Source organism: Mustelus asterias, chromosome 17, assembly GCF_964213995.1.
Source record: "Mustelus asterias chromosome 17, sMusAst1.hap1.1, whole genome shotgun sequence".
Classification (NCBI taxonomy): domain Eukaryota; kingdom Metazoa; phylum Chordata; class Chondrichthyes; order Carcharhiniformes; family Triakidae; genus Mustelus; species Mustelus asterias.
Window position 1 is genome coordinate 66,255,707 of NC_135817.1, and position 20,912 is coordinate 66,276,618.

At 41.6% G+C, this 20,912-nt stretch overlaps 1 protein-coding gene across 1 annotated transcript in view; it reads right to left on the reverse strand.

Annotated features, from left to right (window-relative positions):
• tmem45a (transmembrane protein 45a) overlaps window positions 1-20,912 on the reverse strand; it is a 72,202-nt gene that overhangs the window by 16,339 nt on the left and 34,951 nt on the right. The window contains exons 2-3 of the mRNA XM_078232873.1: window positions 6,775-6,977; window positions 2,966-3,178 (exon numbers count right to left, since the gene is read on the reverse strand). Of these exons, the coding sequence (XP_078088999.1) occupies window positions 2,966-3,178; window positions 6,775-6,964 (403 nt within the window). The 5' untranslated portion in view covers window positions 6,965-6,977. The remainder of the gene's footprint in view (window positions 1-2,965; window positions 3,179-6,774; window positions 6,978-20,912) is intronic.

Sequence of the window (20,912 nt, forward strand, 5' to 3'; positions counted from 1 at the left end):
TTACAATATCCCTGTATCTTCTTCATTGCAGAGTCAATATCCTGAGATTGGATGGCATCAGTCGGACAAGGATCAGTTTAAAGGAGAAAACCCATAACCACCTCCTCAGGTCAACTTGCAATGAGAAATAAATTTAGGCTTGCCAGCATTCCAAGAACATTTTTTTTAAGGGGGGGGGGGTGGTTGGCGGAGGCTTTAGGTATCAGGAGAGACAGGAACATATGAGGATGTTTTCATAAAGAGCAAAGTAGGTTCAAAAGAAATCTATGCATTTAAAACTATGACATGTTTAGAAAATGGGACAAATTAGTACACAACTAAGTCAGTCAGTAACAACTGGAGAGGTAAAGAGCTCTTTTGTAGAGGGCAGGCACCTCAATATGACTGTTAAGAGTAGATATAAAAGTGCATAAAAAGTGTATGAAGTCCATGGAACTGTCAAGCTGTAAAGTCATTTAAATTCCCTGCCGACTGTGACACTCTGCTGCAAAAAATCCATACTTCCAATTTCAAAAAATAGATGTTGACATAAACCCCCAAGGCTATCATGATAAGAATTGTCACAGTGAGGGGCTTGCAAGTTCACAGTTTGATTGACAGCTCCAAATAATTATAAAGGTATTAGTTGTCTTTGATGTGAGGCAATGTAAACAACTATTTCTTTCTTTACTCTTTCATGGAATGTGGGTGTCACTGAGAAGACCAGCACTTGTTGCTCATCCCTCATTACCCTTTCAGAGGGCAGTTAAGAGCCAACCACATTTCTGTGGATCTGAAGTCACATGTAGACCTGACCAAGTGGCAGATTTCCTTCTCCAAAGGAGATTAGTGAACCGGATTGGTTTTTACAACAAATCAATGATTGTTTCATGGTTGCCTTCACTGAGACTTACTTTATATTCCAGATCTATTAACTAAATTTATGTTCTACCAGATGCTGTGGTGTGATTTGAATGCTTGTCCCCAGAGCATTAGGCTCAATCTTTAGACTCTAGTCCAGTGATTACACCTGTACCAACATCTCCCAATAATGTTTGTTTTATAAGGGATTAAGTACTTGAAAGTATTTAAAGGTATTGAGTGGGCTTTTATCAATTAGAGTATTTTTATAGATAGTTGAGTCCAGTAGATACTTAAATCTTTATTTTACCTCATCACAGTATGGCTCTTGTAATCTGCCCAGGGCAAATTCTAGATAAGTTGGCATAAAGGATGTAAGGGAGAAGGGCGATGGCTGGAGAGCATAGGTTGACATCACGTTGGTATAGGAGCAATAAAAGGCCATGGGAATGAGTGAGGGGGTCATTGCTTGGGATGAATGGCACTATGGTGGCATGAAGGGTATAAGGAGGCCATGGGATGGATAGCGAAGCACAGATTAATATGGAAGGTATGAGGGGCAATGGAGTGGGTAGAGGGACATGAGGTGGCCCGGTGAGTATGAGGGGTCATGGAGGGCAGGTGGGACCATGAGATAGCATGATGGATGAGCATGGAAAATGTGTGGTGGGGTGAGGGGGTGTGAAGGGGACCCACACAGACATGGGGAGAACGTGCAGACTCCACACAGATAGTAACCCAAGCCGGGAATCAAACCCGGGTCCCTGGCACTGTGAAGCAGCAGTGCAAACCACTGTGCCACCGTGCCGCTCTATGTACGTTGCCATGATAGGTACAATAATCACAAACAATGTCAATGAGTGTTACTCACTCGAGTGAAATGAGCAAGTGGGACTACTTGAAATTAATCCACGCCTTAGGGAATGAATGCAGAGAGCCATGCAGTCCCCTTTGGATTGATTAACAAGATCAGAATCTACCAGAATGTCATTATTAACACACAAAGAAATGTTCTGTATTAGCTTAGGTCAGTTAGAAACATTTATACTTCTGAGTTGGGAGGTTTAGGGCTGAAGCCCCATATGCCGACTTTAGCGCACAATCTGGGCCAATTGTGCATTTCTACAGGAGTGTCAACAGTGTTTGCATTCAGGCGAGATATTAAATTAAGGCCTTGTCTTCTAGTGGCTCAGGTAAATATTAAAGATTCCAGGTTATATTTTGAAGAGCAAGAACTCTCATGATGTCAAAAAGGCACATATATAAGAGATTTAGGACAACAAAGAGCCTAAAACTTTGTTTTTTTTTTACACAGGGCGATGTGGTTCTGGGGTTCACTGTTGGAGTTAATGATTGATGTGGACACCATGTCAACATTAAGATAGGCTAATGAAAGGATGTAGGACTAAAGGATAGGCTAATGAAGGGATATAGGACTAAAGTGGACATATGGGATTAGGACAACTGCTCATGAGGGTGATAAGACCAATACAGTCATGTTCATTTCTGCATTGCAACTCTTACAACCACCAGACAAAAGTTACAGCTATTATTGTTTGTGACACACTGCTGTGTGAAAAAAATAGCTCCCATGTTTGCCTGATAATAATGACAGTACTCTCAAAGCAGTTCATTATATCTGAAAAGTCCTTCGGGATGTTTCCAAGATGCAAGATCTTCCATAAGTGTAATTTCTTTTTTTTTAAATGTACAATCACAAGAATTGAGAAGCTAAACAATTTTGATAACAATCACCTGACATGACTATTTGTGTCACACAAATTTTCAACTATTTCCTTTCAAAATTTAATTTTCTTAATGAGCATACATGTGACTATAGGTATCAAATAAAGTTTTCTAATTATATTAGTAGTCCAAATCATTCTGGTAGTCAATATCATTAAAACAGATTGATGTTTAACAGTTTCATGGCTGATCGATGTGGTTTCCCTGAAGATACTTGGCACATATTTTTTGACAAGGTACCACACTGAATGAGCATCTTGGGTGGATGTGAGACTACAGAAGTACTTTGAGATGCGTGCCCCTCTGTGGCTAAATCTCAATTATAAACAACATATAGTTATGCCAGAATTCTTTGTTAGTTAAGAATGAATGAGCAAACCTTCAATGAAGACTGCAATGGCAAGCATGAGCCTGTCCAGGGCTAATGGCACTGCAGGTGTTATATGGACTATAATGTCCACAATCCCGGAGATGCCATAGAAGAGATACATTGTTGCATGCTGCCAATTCATCAGGTGGTCCCAATGCTTTTCCTCACGGTTATACAGCTTAAGATGGGGCCCATCAGGAACAAACTGCTCAGCCATCATCCCTGCAACAACAACACAAAATTAAAAGCATAAAAGCAAATTACTGCAGATGCTGGAATCTGAAACCAAAAGAGAAAATGCTGGAAAATCTCAGCGGGCCTGGCAGCATCTGTAAGGAGAGAAAAGAGCTGACGTTTCGAGTCCAGACGACCCTTTGTCAAAGCTTAAAATTAAAAGGACATTCCAGTCTCATAGTTAATCGGCATTACTTCTCCAAATGCTGAACACTTCAAAGTCCTTTCAGGCTTATTGGTTGTAGAGCACCTTGATACCTTATACTGAACAAAATGACATAATCAAATGCTTATTGCCCCATTTCTTAGCTTTACTTTCCCTGGGTCTTCTCCAGAATGACCAGACCGATGAATCCTCAGTAGCTCTGCTGAAATTCAACCTCTGAAAGTGCACAATATTGTCTCAGTGCACTGAGTCCATTAGGTCATATAAATGCAGGGCAAGCACCTAAAGGGCATCCAATCTATTGCACCCAGAGTGCATTATCAGCCCCTCAGTCTTTTGCAGAACAGCCAGACAACATTAACGAAAATGTATTTATAGTGCGTTAAATTCTATCTTCTAACAGAAACAGTTTTGTAAGTTGTGAGGTTATACAGAATTTGCTCCAAGGAAGCAATCATTATAGAATCAAAGAATCCCTACAGTGCAGAAGGAGACCATTCAGCCCATCGAGCCTGCACCAACAACAATCCCACCCAGACCCTATTCCCGTAACCCCACATATTTACCCTGCTAATCGCCCTGACACTAAGGATCAATTTAGTATGGGCAATCCACCTAACCCGCATATTTTTGGAATATGGGAGGAAACTGGAACACCCGGAAAAAACCCACACAGACATAGGAAGAACTCCACAGAGGCAGTGACCTGAGGCCGGAATTGAACCCAGGTCCTTGGTGCTGCGAGGCAGCAGTGCTAACCACTGTTCCACCATGCCGCCCTAAAGGACACCCAAAACACACGAACTGAAGTGAATTTCTTCCTTAATTTCCGTGCACCAATGGACCAACATTTTATGTTTCCCATCAATGTTCCTTGAAATTTCTCTTTGCATTATATGATCCCTTTAAGATTGTTTGCACTTGTACTTTTGCACTTTTTTAAAGGGAATATTAGATGTGCGTGGCCTGTTTACTTCCTCTGTGGCCTCGCAGATCAGAGTGAACATTGGTTCCTCCAGTGCTGTTACTTTTCAGAATTTGGCAATTGTTCAATTGCACTGTTGAAAAAAAGTAGCAAGTATGGGTATGATCGGTTTCATTGATGTAATGGAAAGTTAACAAAGCACATTATTGCTGATCTTGCAAAATCAATAATCATGCATTATCTTGTAGTAACTTACCAGAGAGGTCACTATGGACTCTATAAAATAAAGAGAATATTTTATTACACAGATGAAGTTTGTAAGATTATGTTTTGACATGATGCATTTAGGATAAAATGGAGGCGTGAAGGGGGTCATGTGACCTGCTCTTAATTCTACTGACAAAAAGCATAGATGGCTTGGTTGTTAATGGTTAAAGGGGAAAGATGGTTCAAGATATTCATGCATGTAGACAGTAACCAAAGCAGCTGTTAGGCTGCAATTTTCACTATTGAGGCAGGAGCGGCATGGTAGCACTGTGGTTAGCACTGTTGCTACACAGCGCCAGGGACCTGGGTTCGATTCTCGGCTTGGGTCACTGTCTGTGTGGATTCTGCACGTTCTCCCCATGTCTGCGTGGGTTTCCTCCGGGTGCTCTGGTTTCCTCCCACACTCTGAAAGACGCGCTGGTTAGGGTGCATTGACCCGAACAGGCGCCGGACTGTGGCGACTAGTGGAATTTCACAGTAACTTCATTGCAGTGTTGATGTAAGCCTAATAAATAAACTTTATTTTAGCTCGATTTGAATTGCCAGACTCGCATTGGAGTAAAAGATCCCCAAATGTTGTGATTTTCACACTGGTAAGGGACAGGTTTGCGATGGAGATAGACCTACTGACCGACTGGAAGCAGAGCATATGTGGCCAGCTAGTTTTACTGGAAGAGTTCTTACACTAGTCCTTATTATTCCAGCTTGGTATAAAAGGATTATCTTTGTAGAAGGTTTTGTTCTGACGACTAAAGAAAACTGTTGACTTTACTTGATTGCCAACTTTTTTAGTGCTTAGAATAAGATATTCAATTCTATGATTTCTTTTATCAATGTTTATTTGATCAAGATTAAGAGATATGGGGCGGGAGGGCGGTGCTGCACTGCTCGAGCAGCACAGCAGGCCAGGAGACATCAGCGGAGGCCATTTCCCAGGCTTCCCACTGGGAGTCACGGCCTCCGTGCATCACCCAGCCAAAGATTTCCAGCATCATCAGTTCCATGCCGGAAATCAGCGTGGAGCTGATTACAATATTGAAATCTTAATTTCCCTATCAATAGTGGGCCCAGGACTGAAGTGGTGGTGGTGCTGTTGGGGCAGTGGGGGGCTGCAAGGCCAGCGATGGGGATTGTGGGGAAGGTCAGCGATCGGGAGGTAGGCAATGCTGGGCCACTGCTCTCTGACAGATCGGTCGGTGCATGCTCAGTGGCCCGCTCAGTGCTTTGCTGCCAGCCTCTTGGGCGGTATAGGCCCCACCCCCCCACAATGCTGTGCATTTCCAGCCTTTTCTTCTACTTCAGGTCTCCAACTGCTTGCCTTTCCATCTCCCTGATTACCTCCTTCATCTTACCTTAAATTACTTTACAGTCACATTATCAACTGCACTGCTCTGATTTGAAAAAAGAACATGCTGTATCCAATCTATGTCATCAGCAGCAAATGACAACTTCAATTGCTATAATCAAGAGTCTATGGCAACCAGGTGAGCATCAGAAACTCAGCAAGATTAGCTTCCCGCGACTACATAGATGGCTATGTTAAAAATAAATCTCACCTTTAATTTCAGTGAACAAGTTACGTAAAATGGAAGCATGGAGTTTTTCAAACATATCAAAACAAGAAATGTTGGAAAGACACAGTGGACAGGAAATTTGATATCTCTTGAAAAAAGGCAAAGGGATTGCATTATGCTATTAATTCAATTCCATTGCTTCCAATGCAACTAAACTAACACACCAACTTTATGCTGCCTGCTCATTGCACTGATTGTAAAGTCCAGCCAGCCATAACATTCAGTGGTCGCTAGCCTCAACAGATGACGAAGGTGATGAAAGTCTAGCACCAATTAAAGCCAGCCTGCAGCACTTAAAAGCCAGCCTACATTTCTTAAAATGGAGCTCAGCTTTGGCTGGTGTAGGTATTGGAAATCAATTTAGAACATTGTGGTCTGGGAAATACAGGAATAGAACACCATAGGAAAGACTGTCCTATAATGCAGCAGAGGCCTTGGTTGACAAGGTGCAGAGAAGGAAAAGGTTCAACACGAGGCTATCCAGACACACCTTTTATCAGCTGTGAGAACTGATGATACACCTCTACCCATGAGGAATGTGTTCCTTACATCAATTTTCAAAACAGAAGAAAAAGATATCCCACGATAAGTATAGGGTTTAGATAGAAATGGACAAGTATGAAGCAAGCATAAGTGGATATTTTTGACTCACCTATCAGTGCAAAGCTAGCTTTCACAATTCCCTCAATGATGTCTAATTTCCGATGCCCTGAGATTGATACCAAGTAACAAACACTCTTATTCTTTCTGCAGAGGTACCGCATAGGATATTTCACTGACCACCACAGGCCAAATAGGAGGAAGAAACTTCCAGGCAGTGCATGTCCTTTGAAATTACCCATGGTTTTTCAGTTTCTGTAAAAGAAATGAGGAAACACAATCAATTAAAAATGCTGAAAGAGCAGAACCCATTCCCACATACAATCCCCCAAAGGTTTGACTGCTGTTATACATTGCGCATAGGTCAATTGCACCCAATCCCTTGCATGCATCATTCATTTCCTCCTTTGCTTCCGTCTCCTACATTTTCCATTGATTTTTCCTTCCAATAATTGTCCTAGTCTGCCAACTGCTCCAATTATGTGACCAATTGAATTTCCACCCATCATCCTGAAAGTTGGTGGGGGTGCTCCGACAGGTCTGCTGCCATTTCAGGTTCAATTGAGCTCTGATTGGCAGTGGAGGGACTTCTGTCTGCACTTGGACCGAAGTCCCGTCTTGCAAAGCTGTCAGCCAATCTAAGTGTCGCGGTGGGGGAGTAGCGGAACAGAGCTACCTATCCTGCACAAAGGCCAGTTCACTCATCATTTTTTCTTGTCAAATTCCATTGATTCCCTAATCCTCAGCACATCTTGTTCAAAATTCTTGTGCTCATCTACAAATGCCTTCATGACCTTGTGCTACCCTGGACCCTCCTCCAGGCCTGTCTCCCTCTAACACACACTTTCAGCTGTGGTCTACCTTCCATTTGACCACTGATGACAAAGCCCTTATCAATGTTTGCCTCCTGGTATGGAATACACTCTTTTCCTAAACTGAAAAGCCTTCTAAAAACACACCAATTTGACAAAGCCTTTGGTGACCTCTAATTTTCTTCTATATCTACAAAGGTCAGAAGTACCCAGCTTTGCAGCATGTGGGGACATTTTGCTGGGCAAGGAATGTCACTGCGTATAAGTTGCTTATGTCTACAGGTGCTGGTTGCCAACTATCTGCCAACTTCCCAATTTCAGTCATTGAGGACTGGTGTTGAGTGAAGGCTATACATTCACTGATGGAGAAGGAAAAAAGCTGAAAGGGTGTTTCACTCAAAAGGACTTGTACTTGTTGTAGCCACAAAGTTGTGTTGGTCTTGGAAGCTAGAGCTAGTACTTGACCATGAGACAAGGAGAAATATCAAGCTTTAAAAAAGGAAACAAAATATAAATACAAAATGGAACACCTTTATTTATTTTAGTAACAAGAAGCAATTGAGAGATTACACAATGGCCCCAGTCCTTCTAATGTATATTTGCCTCCTTTTTTCATATATTTCATGATGGTTTTCCTGTATAAACAGAACATGGCAATAAAAAAAAACATGGAATTGAAGGAACTGTGTATTTTGACCCAAGTCACATGTACAATTTTTTACTCCTTTATAGACTTTCTGGTGTTGCCTCTAACCATCGCATGCTTTTTTGGCTTGGGCTGCAGATGTCCTTTTCCGACAATACAGAGGGGATGGAGGAGGATTTTATGGAGCTGCAGTATGGCCAGCTGATGGTGGGTTTCACCAATGAAAACTTTCCCTGCCACTGAATCACATATGTTTCCCATGGACACTGCCAGCACTTAAAGTTTTAATTGTAATTGTGCAGGAAATGGCAAAAACAGAGTGTGGAACTGGTCTACACTCCCAGTTATGCCATTGAGAACTGCATGCTGTTGACAAAATCCATCCCCAGTAATAGTGTCTATACTCACAAAATGGCAAATCTTTCTCCCAGTTTTGTTTTGCTCTGACCCCCTTCACTTCATTCCTTTTGTCTATTTCTATCCCTAGCTAATTGTTGCCCTTTCCTCCATCTTGGCTCGGCAACAAAGAACTAGTGCTTTGTTGTATGGTTGTATCCTACACTGGAAGCAGTTGCGTAGAATTAGTTTGCAAAGGCCATGACTGTCTTTTAAAAATATGACACATAAGGACATCATTGTGAATCGTACTGACGTGTAAAAATGGCAGAGCAAAGGCTTGTTGATTGGGAGGGTAGGGACCTGTAAACACAGAAGCACTGGAATTGTTCAATTAAAATAAAACACCAAATGTGTGCCTTGGAGGAAGATGAAGAACAAATAGTCAGAATTAGAATTTCCAAATGCCCTAAGTCTAAAACACATCAATTAAATAAACATGCTGTGTTCAAGGTACTGCATGTTATCTGAGATAATTAGCTTCTTGTTCTGAATATCGACAGCTGGACACTCATGCACCCCCGTATATTTTTCAGTCTAATTAGTTAGCAAACGAGCAGCGTTTGAGAAAACTGACAACCTGAATGCAGCAGACAAGCTCCTGAGATTTCGAACGGCACATCCACTGCACCACTCACCTGCTCCTAATGATTAAAGCCCTCTTGTATTTGAAAATATTTGACAGGCAAAAGGGCAATCTGAAACAACAAGCATCCTTAAGGGTTTATAGATGGTTGCACAACAACCAGATGCCACTCAGATGTCACTCAGTGTACCTACGCAATCTCTGACTGCCAAAGACTGTTGATTTCCAAATGTATGCGAGTTTCAATTTTTAAAACTAGCAAATGTTGGTCCATATTTTGCTCTGAAAATAATGGTGAGGCTAGCATTGCTCACCATCCTTTGCATGCAAATCAGACAACTTCCACCTAGCTGCCAACCTGCTGCCATCAGACTTTTGAATTAACCCATCATATTAAGCTGATCTTTCTCTGCACCCTAGCTATGACTGTAACATTATATTCTGTACCCACTCCTTTCCTTCTCCCCTTGCACTCGATGAATGGTATGTTTTTGTCTGTATAGTGCACATGAAACAATACTTTACACTGTATCCCAATACATGTGACAATAATAAAGTTTTAAAGTTAAAGTTTATTTGTCACAAGCAAGGCTTACATTAATACTGCAATGAAGTTAGTGTGAAATTCCCCTAGTCGCCACAGTCCGGTGCCTGTTTGGGTCAATGCACCTAACCAGCACATCTTTCAGAATGTGAGAGGAAACTGGAGCACCCAGAGGAAACCCATGCAGAGATGGGGAGAATGTGCAAACTCCACACAGTCACCCAAGCTGGGAATTGAACCCAGGTCCCTGGCGCTATGAAGCAGCAGTGCTAACCACTGTGCTGCCATGGTGCCCATTTGATTTAGTAAATCAAATCAAAACATAAATATGTAGCTAAATAAGAAAATTCAGAAATTATTGTTCGAGATGCACCACGCCTACATCGGTTGTGTGAGAACGGCACCTCACCATCTGACTTCCCATTCAAATTGTATTGAACAGTAAGAAATTCCTAATAAAAGTGTCATAGATATGGACTAAACTCGGCACGGAAAGGGATTCTACACAGGAACTCTTACTACTGTAGGCGGCACGGTAGCACAGTGGTTAGCACTGCTGCTTCACAGCTCCAGGGTCCCGGGTTCGATTCCCGGCTCGGGTCACTGTCTGTGTGGAGTTTGCACATTCTCCTCGTGTCTGCGTGGGTTTCCTCCGGGTGCTCCGGTTTCCTCCCACAGTCCAAAGATGTGCGGGTTAGGTTGATTGGCCAGGTTAAAAAAAAATTGCCCCTTAGAGTCCTGGGATGTGTAGGTTAGTGGGATTAGCAGGTAAAATATGTGGGGGTAGGGCCTGGGTGGGATTGTGGTCGGTGCAGACTCGATGGGCCGAATGGCCTCCTTCTGCACTGTAGGATTTCTATGATGATTTCTACTCTCTACCACAGAAAAATAACTTTCACAAGTGGAAAGTCTCATTCCTTCTGATGTAAATATTGTTGGAGGATTTTTTATAAAATATAACATATTTCTTTTACTTTGTACATTCTACCTCTATATTTTTCTTTCTTAATCAATATTTTCCCTTCTGTTTCAACAAACTAATGGAATTCTGGGCTCTCAGCCAAGCGTGTATAATACAGCTTGGTTGAGAACCCAGGCTTCCATTAGTTTGGTTAAATAGGTCCAGAGAAGGGAAAACATTACTTGATGGACAGCTGAAAAAAACTTCTTCAATATATATTGTGAATGGCTCAATGCCTACTTATAAAAATTGAGGTTTCACAAACTTGTAATTTCTGCCACCGATACTTTATAAAGATCTCACTCACTGACACTGTATAGGGTTGTAATAAAGGCAGTTTTTTTAAAAAGAAAGTAATGTGTGGTTTTTTTTTAAGCATTTCCATACATGTCATTGTTAATTTATTGTTCATTGCTTCTGCACAGAGTGTATATTGGATGAACAGGTATGCAAGTGTTAGGAGTTGCAATGGAGGTTATGGGGAGCCATGGGGGGGGGGGGATGTGGAGCATTTGTTGGCATGGGGACATGGGTAAGACCCTTTGAAGTCATCTTTTGAAAAGTTTTCACATCTAGACAACTCCTCTGAGGGGCCATGAACCATGAGTCTTTGAGAAGCTGACCTGACTACACAAGATTTGCAGTGATCTAGAAGATAGGAACATAGGGTCCTGGGCATTAAGAGCAGGACTAAGTCATTCAGCCCTTTGAGCCTGTCGCACCATTCAGTAAGATCATGGGGTTGGTCTGGTTTTGGTCTCAACTCCATTTGGCCTCCATAACCTTTGACTTTCTTGTTTAAGCAAAACCTGTCTAACTCTGCCTTGAATAAACTCAATTACCCACCTTCACTGCTTTCTGGGGATGGAAGTTCTACAAACTAACAACCCGTCAAGAGAAAATAATTTAACCTCTGTCTGAAACCTAATAATATAAACACACCATTAACATGATGTACCTACATACTAACATTTTGTGATTTATGTACCAGGACACCCAGATGCCTCTGTACTACCGAATTCTGCAATCTCTCCCCATTTATAACATACTGTTTTTCTACACTTTCTGCCAAGTGGATAAGTTCACATTTTCCCACAGTATACTTCATCTGCCAAATTTTTGCCCATTCATTTAACCTGTCTATATCCCTTTGCAAATTCTCTGCCTCCTCTTGACAACTTCCCTACCAACTTGGTGTCATTGGCAAATTTCGATCCCATAATTTGAACCCCTCACCCAAATCATTGATGGAATTGAGGCCCCAGCATGGTCCCTCTGGCATTCCACTTGTTATAGCTTGCCAACCCAAGAAAATGCCCAGTTATTCCTGTTCTTCGTTTCCTCTTAGCTAACCAATCCTTTATCCATCCTAATGTGTTAATCCCCAAACCATGTAATCTTATCTTGTGTAGTAAATTTTGATGTGGCACCCTATCAAATGCCTTCTGGAAATCCAAGTACACTACATCTACAGGTTCCCCTTTATCCACCTTGCTTGTTAATTCCTCAAAAAGCACAATTTCCCTTGATGCCTACCCCTGCAATGGAGCCAGCCAGAACTCACATCTTTCTCCTGCAGAAATGAAAATTGCGCGCACCGGAATATAGTGGGAATCCCGGAATAGGGTCACATCTGTCATTTTTAAGATCCACAGCATTCAACTCCATGAAAATCCATCCCTAGAATTTGGATGTGCCAAAAAAATTGCAAAGCCAAAACACTTGGTCTAAAGTCTCCTGAAAACAGGAAAGAAACAAGAACAATGATCCAGAAAAGGTCTCAACATTCTCCTATTAACCTTACAACTGGGCTCTTTACATACAGTTTCATACACAGTGCAGTCTCTAGCAGCCCTGAACACCCATTTTATACAGTTATAGATGACTGAGCGTTTTGCTCGACCAAGTGCCAGGAAATTTTACTTGAATGATATCATGGGGTTAATTTTAAGATGACAGTCTACAAACATCTGCTGTCAGTATATAACCCAGCTACAAAATTGGCCAGAGTGCTGAATGTGCTTTAATTCACCAGTGGATTCTCTCTATTTTGCCCACTCATTGCCCACATTTTACTCGTAATTACTGGGTAGAACTGGAAAATCTACTCAAGTCCACACTTCAAACATCTTAATTTTGTTATGCCTGTTCTTTAATTTACAAAATAAATTCTCTGTATTCTTCCCCTTTTCTGCTGCTCCAGACACAAAAAATACTTACCAGGTGCTGAATTGGATTAGTTACATTATAGACCTTCTAAATAATTCTTGGTTCAACCCCTCCAGTTTTTTGTTTTATGGTTTTTAAGATAAAACTCATGTTTGTCTTACACCATTTTGTGTAATTGCAGGTGTCTAAATCTATTTGGGTTTTTTCACTCTGATGTGTCTCAGTGAGCTACAAAGCAATTTTACTGTCTTAATTATCTTGGCATTCAATCTTAATTTCAATTTTTCTCCTTCTTTACTACTAGTGTATATATACGTGCCCTATTCCTGTGTAACAAGTGTTCCTACCATAATTCTACCACTATTTATGTATTTATAGCCAATCTTCTTCAGCTTGTGCCTTTATCAAAAAGATGAAGCAAAATGACGATATTTAGTTCACCCTGAACCACTCTGGCATGCTTCCATTTTAAAGCCCTGTAGACTTTTAGTGAATATACTCTATGGGGCACTGTGTACCTGTACTAGGACTGAAGGGGGTTACTGTTTTTGTTACAATCCAGATGGAAACAGTGCAGAGTTTGTCTAGTCCCAGTACTCCACAGATTGCACCATTAGTTTAAAAGTTTAATTCACTCAGCAAAATGGCCAATTATTTACCTTTGCTACTGTTCGGCCCGAATAAAGAAAGACTTCAACCAGGCTTCTTTCAGCAAATTCATAATAATTAATTCATGATATGTGCACACACACAGTCATATGTATGCATGCACACACAGATGCACACTGGGACACTGCAGAGATGAGCTTCAAAGGATAAGATTGATAAAATAAAGGATAAAGTTCACAGGGTCCTGGTGCTAGAGCTCCCTATGTGAAGGCTGGCCTCTGGTCCCAGTAGATGTATGGAGGTTCTCGCCAATAGAGCCTCAGCATGGAGGAGAATATAGAGTTGGATCAATTCTTCATCTTTATTTTCAAATGCAGACAAGTTATACTCAGATGAGGAATCTCAGGCTGCAGGTTGATAACAACAAATGAAATTTTAGACAAAGCAGGAAGAAAGCGAGTTGGGGCAGCGTTTCTTCTTGGTTTATTCCCCAAAACTGAATTCCAAACAAAATGTTCAAAACGTAAAGCTCCTCTTGTCAGGTGGTTTCCAGTAGATCACTAGCCTTTGCCTTTAAACCAGTTTTTTTCCATCATATAAAATAATTGCAGGTCAAATGAAGAGCTCTTCCGCCCCAAGTACCATGCTGATCATGTGTCTGAAACCATATGATTTCCTAATAAAGGTATGCTTATTGACAGTCCAAGGTGAACTTATGACCTTCCTTAAAAAAATCCAAGTCTCCAAATAAATTTGTGTTCTTCCATATTTTAAAAGAAAAGTATAGTTCGTAAAGATATGGTTTTCCCAACAATATAGCGGAGTACACATCCAACGCTCACTGAAAGGTAACTAGTATAGATACATCTTTAGCTCCATCAAGTATAAGGTTGACAGATGTTGCTTAGCATAAAGCTGTACAACACCAGACAATATCATCTGGTATATAACTAAATCCCACAAAAGGATTACTGATTTCATTACATATGTAAGCTGAATATGTTTGGCGCAATTTTCCCATCCCGCTACGCTGGTTGAGTAGTGGGAAATGTCAGCAGGAGGCCAATGACAGGAATCAGGCCCAGTGTCCGGCAGTGGTGATCTTCCGAGACCACTTTTACTGACGTAGTCATCCTTGCGCCGGAGAACAGTTTTTAGTAAGCTCCGGACAATATTGTCTGGGCTCACTAGGATTTCCGACCTCACCAGTGGAGGTCCACACCAGCAAGGATCACAGATGATCCCCAGCAATGTGGACCTGATGTGATGGCCTCGCTGGTAGGACCAGAACTCATTGAGGCCCCCGGGGCAGGGAGGGGAGTGCTCCTTGGGCAATGCCAGCCTGGCACCCTGGCATTGCCAGCCTGGCAGTGCCCACCAGGCAGTGCCAAGGGGTGGGACCTGAGGGGGCAGGGCATCATGAGGGAAGGAGGGAATCTCTGCATCAGTGGGTGCGGACTTATGTGGGGCCAACAATCAGGGATGGGGCCGACTATCGGAGGTTGGAGCTGGCCATCAGAGGTCACAGTCGGCCATCGGAGGTTGGAGCAATCGAGGAGAGTGGGGGATGTCTACCAATCTCCCAATAACACTGGGATATTGACGCATGCCTGATGGTCCCATGAACATTATTGCCAGCTTCCTTCCCCCTCCTTCCTTTCCCCCCCTCCCCCCAATTGTTGGTACAATTGTTTACTCTGAATTGCCTTCACGGGGAACTCAGGTTCCCATCAATGCAGGCGACCTGCTTGTCTGATGCCAGCAGTGGATGGGCAAGGACTCCACTCCATAAAACAGATATTTATGGGAAAAAACCAAATCTCTTCAATGCCAAACCACAGACTTTAAAATTCAGTAACATTTGGATACCTAATCAAATCTGATTTCAAAATCGCATGTGGCAATATGTTTCCATTTTTGGATATCTAAAGAAAACAAATTAAAACACGAAAGCATGAACATTGAACTTACAACTGTTAAGAAAATCTGATAAAGCACAACAACTGTTAAATATTTATGAGCCGCAATAACAGCTTCACACAAAAACAGGAGTTTAGAATGGTACTGCGTACAATCAGAATTGGTTCATCCTGCTCACAGTGTTACTTTGCAAAGTTAGCTGGCCCATTGTTAATTTTAATATCCGGCTGATCTTCTCAAATACTCACATACTACCACCCCAGCCTTAGTAACTAATATTGACAGAAATGTCTCGGCTTTAGAGTTTCTGTGAATTTTAAGTTTAAGTTTACTTATTAATGTTACAAGTAGGCCACAGCAATGAAGTTATTGTGAAAATCCCCTAGTCTCCGCACTCCAGCGCCTATTCGGGTACACTGAGGGAGAATTTAGCACGGCCAATGCACCTAACCAGCACGTCTTTCAGACTTTGGGAGGAAATCAGAGCGCGCGGAAGAAACCCACACAAACACGGGGAGAACATGCAGACTCCGCACAGACAGTGACCCAAGTCGGGAATCGAACCCGAGTCCCTGCTTCTGCGAGGCAGCAATGCTAACCACTGTGCCACCTTTGGTTATCAGAGGGAAGTGAAAGTGAGGCAGGATAGAAAAAAAATTAAAACTGCTCACCAATATACTTCTGCCACCTTTTCCAGTGGAAGAATGGATTATTCTTGTATTAGTATTGTTGGGTGCTCCACCTTTTAACACGGCTGAACACTGACAATATTTATCCAAATTTGACTGATGGATTAATGAGAGGTAAATCTTGAATATGAACTCTTAACCCGAAAAATCACAATTTAGTGCACCTTAAAAGCTACATTCAACCATAGGCACAAAGTTGCTGCACAAATTTCTCATTATCCAGAGAACTGCAAGGACTGTGTTTCAAGTAAAGACCACGTAGCATTTTCTCAACTCATATCCTACTTTAAACATTTAGGAGGCCACTTATTTACCAGCTTTTGATATAACATACACTACTTCACTGTATTGCACGCAGTACACAGAGCAGGCCACTCTGAGATCAACCAGCTCACACTATATTTAGCTTTTCTTTACAGATGAGAATCTATGAAATGTCCTACCTTTAGTATTTGCTCTGCACCTTCAGTTTCCGTAACATTAGCAAAATTTAATTGAAAATTGAAAGGCGGTTTCGGCAAGCAAGCTATATTCCCTTTCCAAGCGGCTATGCAAACAGGTGATTTGGCAGCTAATGAGAACTTCTTACCTGGCTACTCTATGAGCATTGTGGTAGCTTATTAATCATCTACTACAGCAGCATGCACATCTTGCCAAAGACTACAGCTAGTATGGCACCTATAAAAATAATTAAACTTAATACATCTGTAAAAAGAATGATACCTATCTATTGCCATCAATAAGAGAACACGGAATTATAAGTACATTGTTGAAATAACTGGCATTCTTTAATACGTCCACCTTTAAAATCTGCACATGAAACGCTTTCCATCTGGGAGGGGGGGGAAACAAAAACCATTCAGCTTTAAAGTTTGTGAAATATTACCATACAAAATTAAATGCATCTATTTCAAGAATAGTCATAAATAATTCTTCTTTTGTTTATAACCTTATTTTTGAGATACAAATATGGCACTTTAGAATTGATTTGTTTAAAAGTTGGGGAACAAAACAGCAAAAAGATATAGAACTCACTAATCCTACATGAACTATCTATAATGTGTAACTGAACCCTTAAAAACCTACTGAATTTTCCCTCAGCTCCCTTGTTTTCTGAAAGGCACAGGTGGTGTTAATATTTAGGTCCACAGATGACAATAGCCCTCCAGTATGTCATTAAAGTCTTCACATTTAAATATATGCATCAAGCATCTGCGCAGTATTTAACCAGAGGAGGGAAAGTGACATATACACAAATAACATATGTTATTTGCTAAGAAAAAATTATGAAGTATTCTTTAAAAGTTAATTTTAAACAAAACGTATTTAAAAATCACCCCCAAAGGGTTAATGTTAACGTTAACAGCAATAGTAATAGTTGGGCATTGCATATAGCAACACCTGTGGGAACAATGCAAGGAAGTACTGTAGCTGCATGTTTAGGTGACAGCGAGGGAGACGTGAAACTGTACCTGTTGTCAATGGCTTACAAGCGACCTTTGCTTCTGTTTGAGTAACTTACTTAGTTTGTACCGTATCACCCAGAAACAACATCATTAAAATAGACATGAAAGGCCTATTATGTATCTGGTAATGTAAAAGAAACACTCAGGAGGCATCCTAGCTTCCCAGGATGAAAACATAATACCGGAATAATATTTACTATGGGCAGTTTGAAGCTGCAATTACAACAATTGCATAAATTAGTATAAATGGATATCTTAGAGCTTAGAGATTCAAACATTTTCCATCCAGATGTAACGCCCTCTCAACCCATGCCCGCATGTTTTACAAAATACAGCACAGAGATTCCAGAAAACTGGGAAGAAGAAATGCCATACAGTTTCAACACATCTGAAACGTGTGTGAGTCCCAAAGCTGCCAGTGCACTAGTAAAGTAAGGAAATGGAGGCTTCGCCCATCTTAATGTCTGGGTCTCATCCAAACAAAGGTACTCAAAGTCTTGCTCAATATAGGGCCAGAATCAGAACATCACCAATGGGTGGGAGTAGGAACATCGTGACAGGAGAATGGACCCAGTGACCCATGGTCATTTCCTTGAAAGTCTGTGGGAGGAGGAATTGGGAGACATTCCAAAGCAATTCGGGATATGGGGGGGAATGGAGTGTGCTAATGTGGCCTAGGACTCCAGGCAAATAGTTCTGCTTCACCTGGTTTCAATGGAATTCCAACAGAAATATTTTTTAAAGACTTCCCTGACCCCTTCAGGCCAGTTGACACCGCCCACTGTGGTTCCGCTGCTGAGCCACACAAACAGCACAGGGTTCTCCTTGGCTTCATGAATATTATGACATTATTGGACTGCAGGTTCTTCAGGATAGAAAACTCCTCAACCTCAGTCACCTCCATACAAAAGCTAAACTGGCCACCATAGTTGTCTATTGTTTATGTATGACTGCAGTGTCGTTACTAACTCTGTGTACAAGAAACTCAGCCTATTCCTGAACGTTGCCAAAACAAAACTCAATCGACCCACATTAGATCAACAGTCCACCTCCCAAATATGTTTTTGATTTGATTTGGTATATTATTGTCACATGTATTAGCATACAGTGAAAAGTATTGTTTCTTGCGCGCTATACAGAGCACACCGTTCATAGAGAAGGAAAGGGGAGAGTGCAGAATGTAGTGTTACCGTCATAGCTAGCATGTAGAGAAAGATCAACTTAATGCAAGGTAGGGCCACTCAAAAGTCTGACAGCAGCAGCGAAGAAGCTGTTCAAGGAGATTGAAGGAGAGACCCCAGAATATGCTGAGCATTCCCATATCTTGACATCCACCACTCTCAATAAGGTCACAATTGACAAGGAGGTCCAACATTGGATCAGTTGCACTCACTCAACACTCTACAAACAAATGCAGTGAATGTTTGACAATAAAAGGCCATCACAAGTCAAGCAAAGTCCAAGTGTACAGAGCAGCTGTTGTCACCAGAATCTTGTACTGCAGTGAGACCTGGACTCAGTGGCCTGGAGTTTCTCTCCTGAGAAGGGTGCACAGAGTGGGGGAAATCTACTGTCTTACCACACCCGCCATCTTCCCAGTTATTTTATTAAATAATAGGTCCTCTAGGCCTTACCCTCAGCCATTCACTCCCCAGGCATTCCCTATGCTCATACATGCCAACGTATGACCCCCACCTACCCCCATGATCTCTTAAAGCCCTATGCCAACTCATTCCCCCCATACACTACCCTTTTCCCTTACACCCTCCATGCCAATTAAGCCAGTATCCACTGCGGGCAGATCTCAGGTGCCATGCTGAGATAGAATAACAAAGTCCTAAATACCTATTACAGATTTCATCATATATAAAAACACTCTCATTTATGAAAGCACATTCAATTTAACTCCCCTTAAGTACCTAATCCCTTAGAAGAAGAAAAATATTTGTATACATAAACCCACATCATTAACAGTTAATCATTTAAAAACTTATTGGAGTTATCAATCAAACAATGAAATTACAAACCCCCACTGTGATAATGGTAGGATGTGGAAAGCTGTCAAGCAGTAGAAATTATATAATGATAGCACTTAAAGTTATGTCAACAAAGAGCTATTGGAACTACAAGCGCATATTTTTTCCAACTCTCAGGTATAGGTAGGCTATTTTTTCTCAATCTTTTTAAAGGGCAGTCTATGTAAATAACTTGGCAGTTTCACAAACCCTATCAGCCCTTTTGGACCATTTACATGTACTCTAAGAATTCATAATACAGATTCTGTGGGATAAGGCACCTTGCTTTAGCAAAGACAGGGCCTGTTTGAATTCAACATTGAATTCAAATGATCCTGCTGAGTTTGAGTTTCCTTCATGTGTGGCTCACTCTCTTCCCCATTACCCCCCCAACCACAGTAAAAATAAGATCTGTCAGAAATGGGGGCAGGGCTTCCAGATTCAGGTTTCCAGCACCATTTTGGGTAAGCCACATAGTCTCCACTTCATGAAAATCTAGACCAGAGTATCAGTGACATACAAGAGCTCTAGAGAAATTCCATAAGCAATGCTTCTGCTACATCCTGCAGATTCAACACGAGTGCTGTTGAACAAATGCTAGTGTCCTTCTTAAAGACAACTCCACAAGCAGTCAACCAAAACCCTTGTAAAATCAACCTTGATATACTGCACACTGTCTGAACGGCTGAAAACAGTCTCCCCAGCTAGGTCCTGCTTCCTCAACTCTCAAGTAGCTAATGTTCCAGGGAAAGGCAAAGAAAATGCCTCAAAGACATGTTGAAGCTCTCCGTGAAGCAAGGCACCACGGTCATTAGCAATCAGGCGGAACTTGTTACAAGTTATTCCTCGGGATGCTCCTGTTTCCACCCACAGTCCGAAAGACATGCTGATTAGGTGCATTGGCCATGCTAAATTCTCCCTCAGTGTACCCGTGTGGCAACTAGAGGATTTTCACAGTAACTTCATTGCAGTGTTAATGTAAGCCTACTTGTGACACTAATAAATAAACTTTAAAAACTTGAAAATCTTTAAACTTCAAACTGGTGACAACATGTCCAATGGGCCAAGTTTGAGTCATGATGTCTTAATGGTGAGGCAGAGGGGCAGCTGCACGATGGATACCACTCCCTCATTGGACAGTCCGTCCTATGTGCCTAAAGATCTGTGGGTCGAGAATCAGCCAGTTAAGTCAGGTGACGACCCATAGCAGAAACTCATGACCCTGACTAGACATCATCCTCAAACTGAGGGAGAGACGAAGATGACACTTCAAATGTACTTTATTGGCTGTAAAGTGTTTTGGGATGCACTGTGCTTTTATAAGGAGCGCACGGTGGCACAGTAGTTAGCACTGCTACCTCACAGCGCCAGGAACCC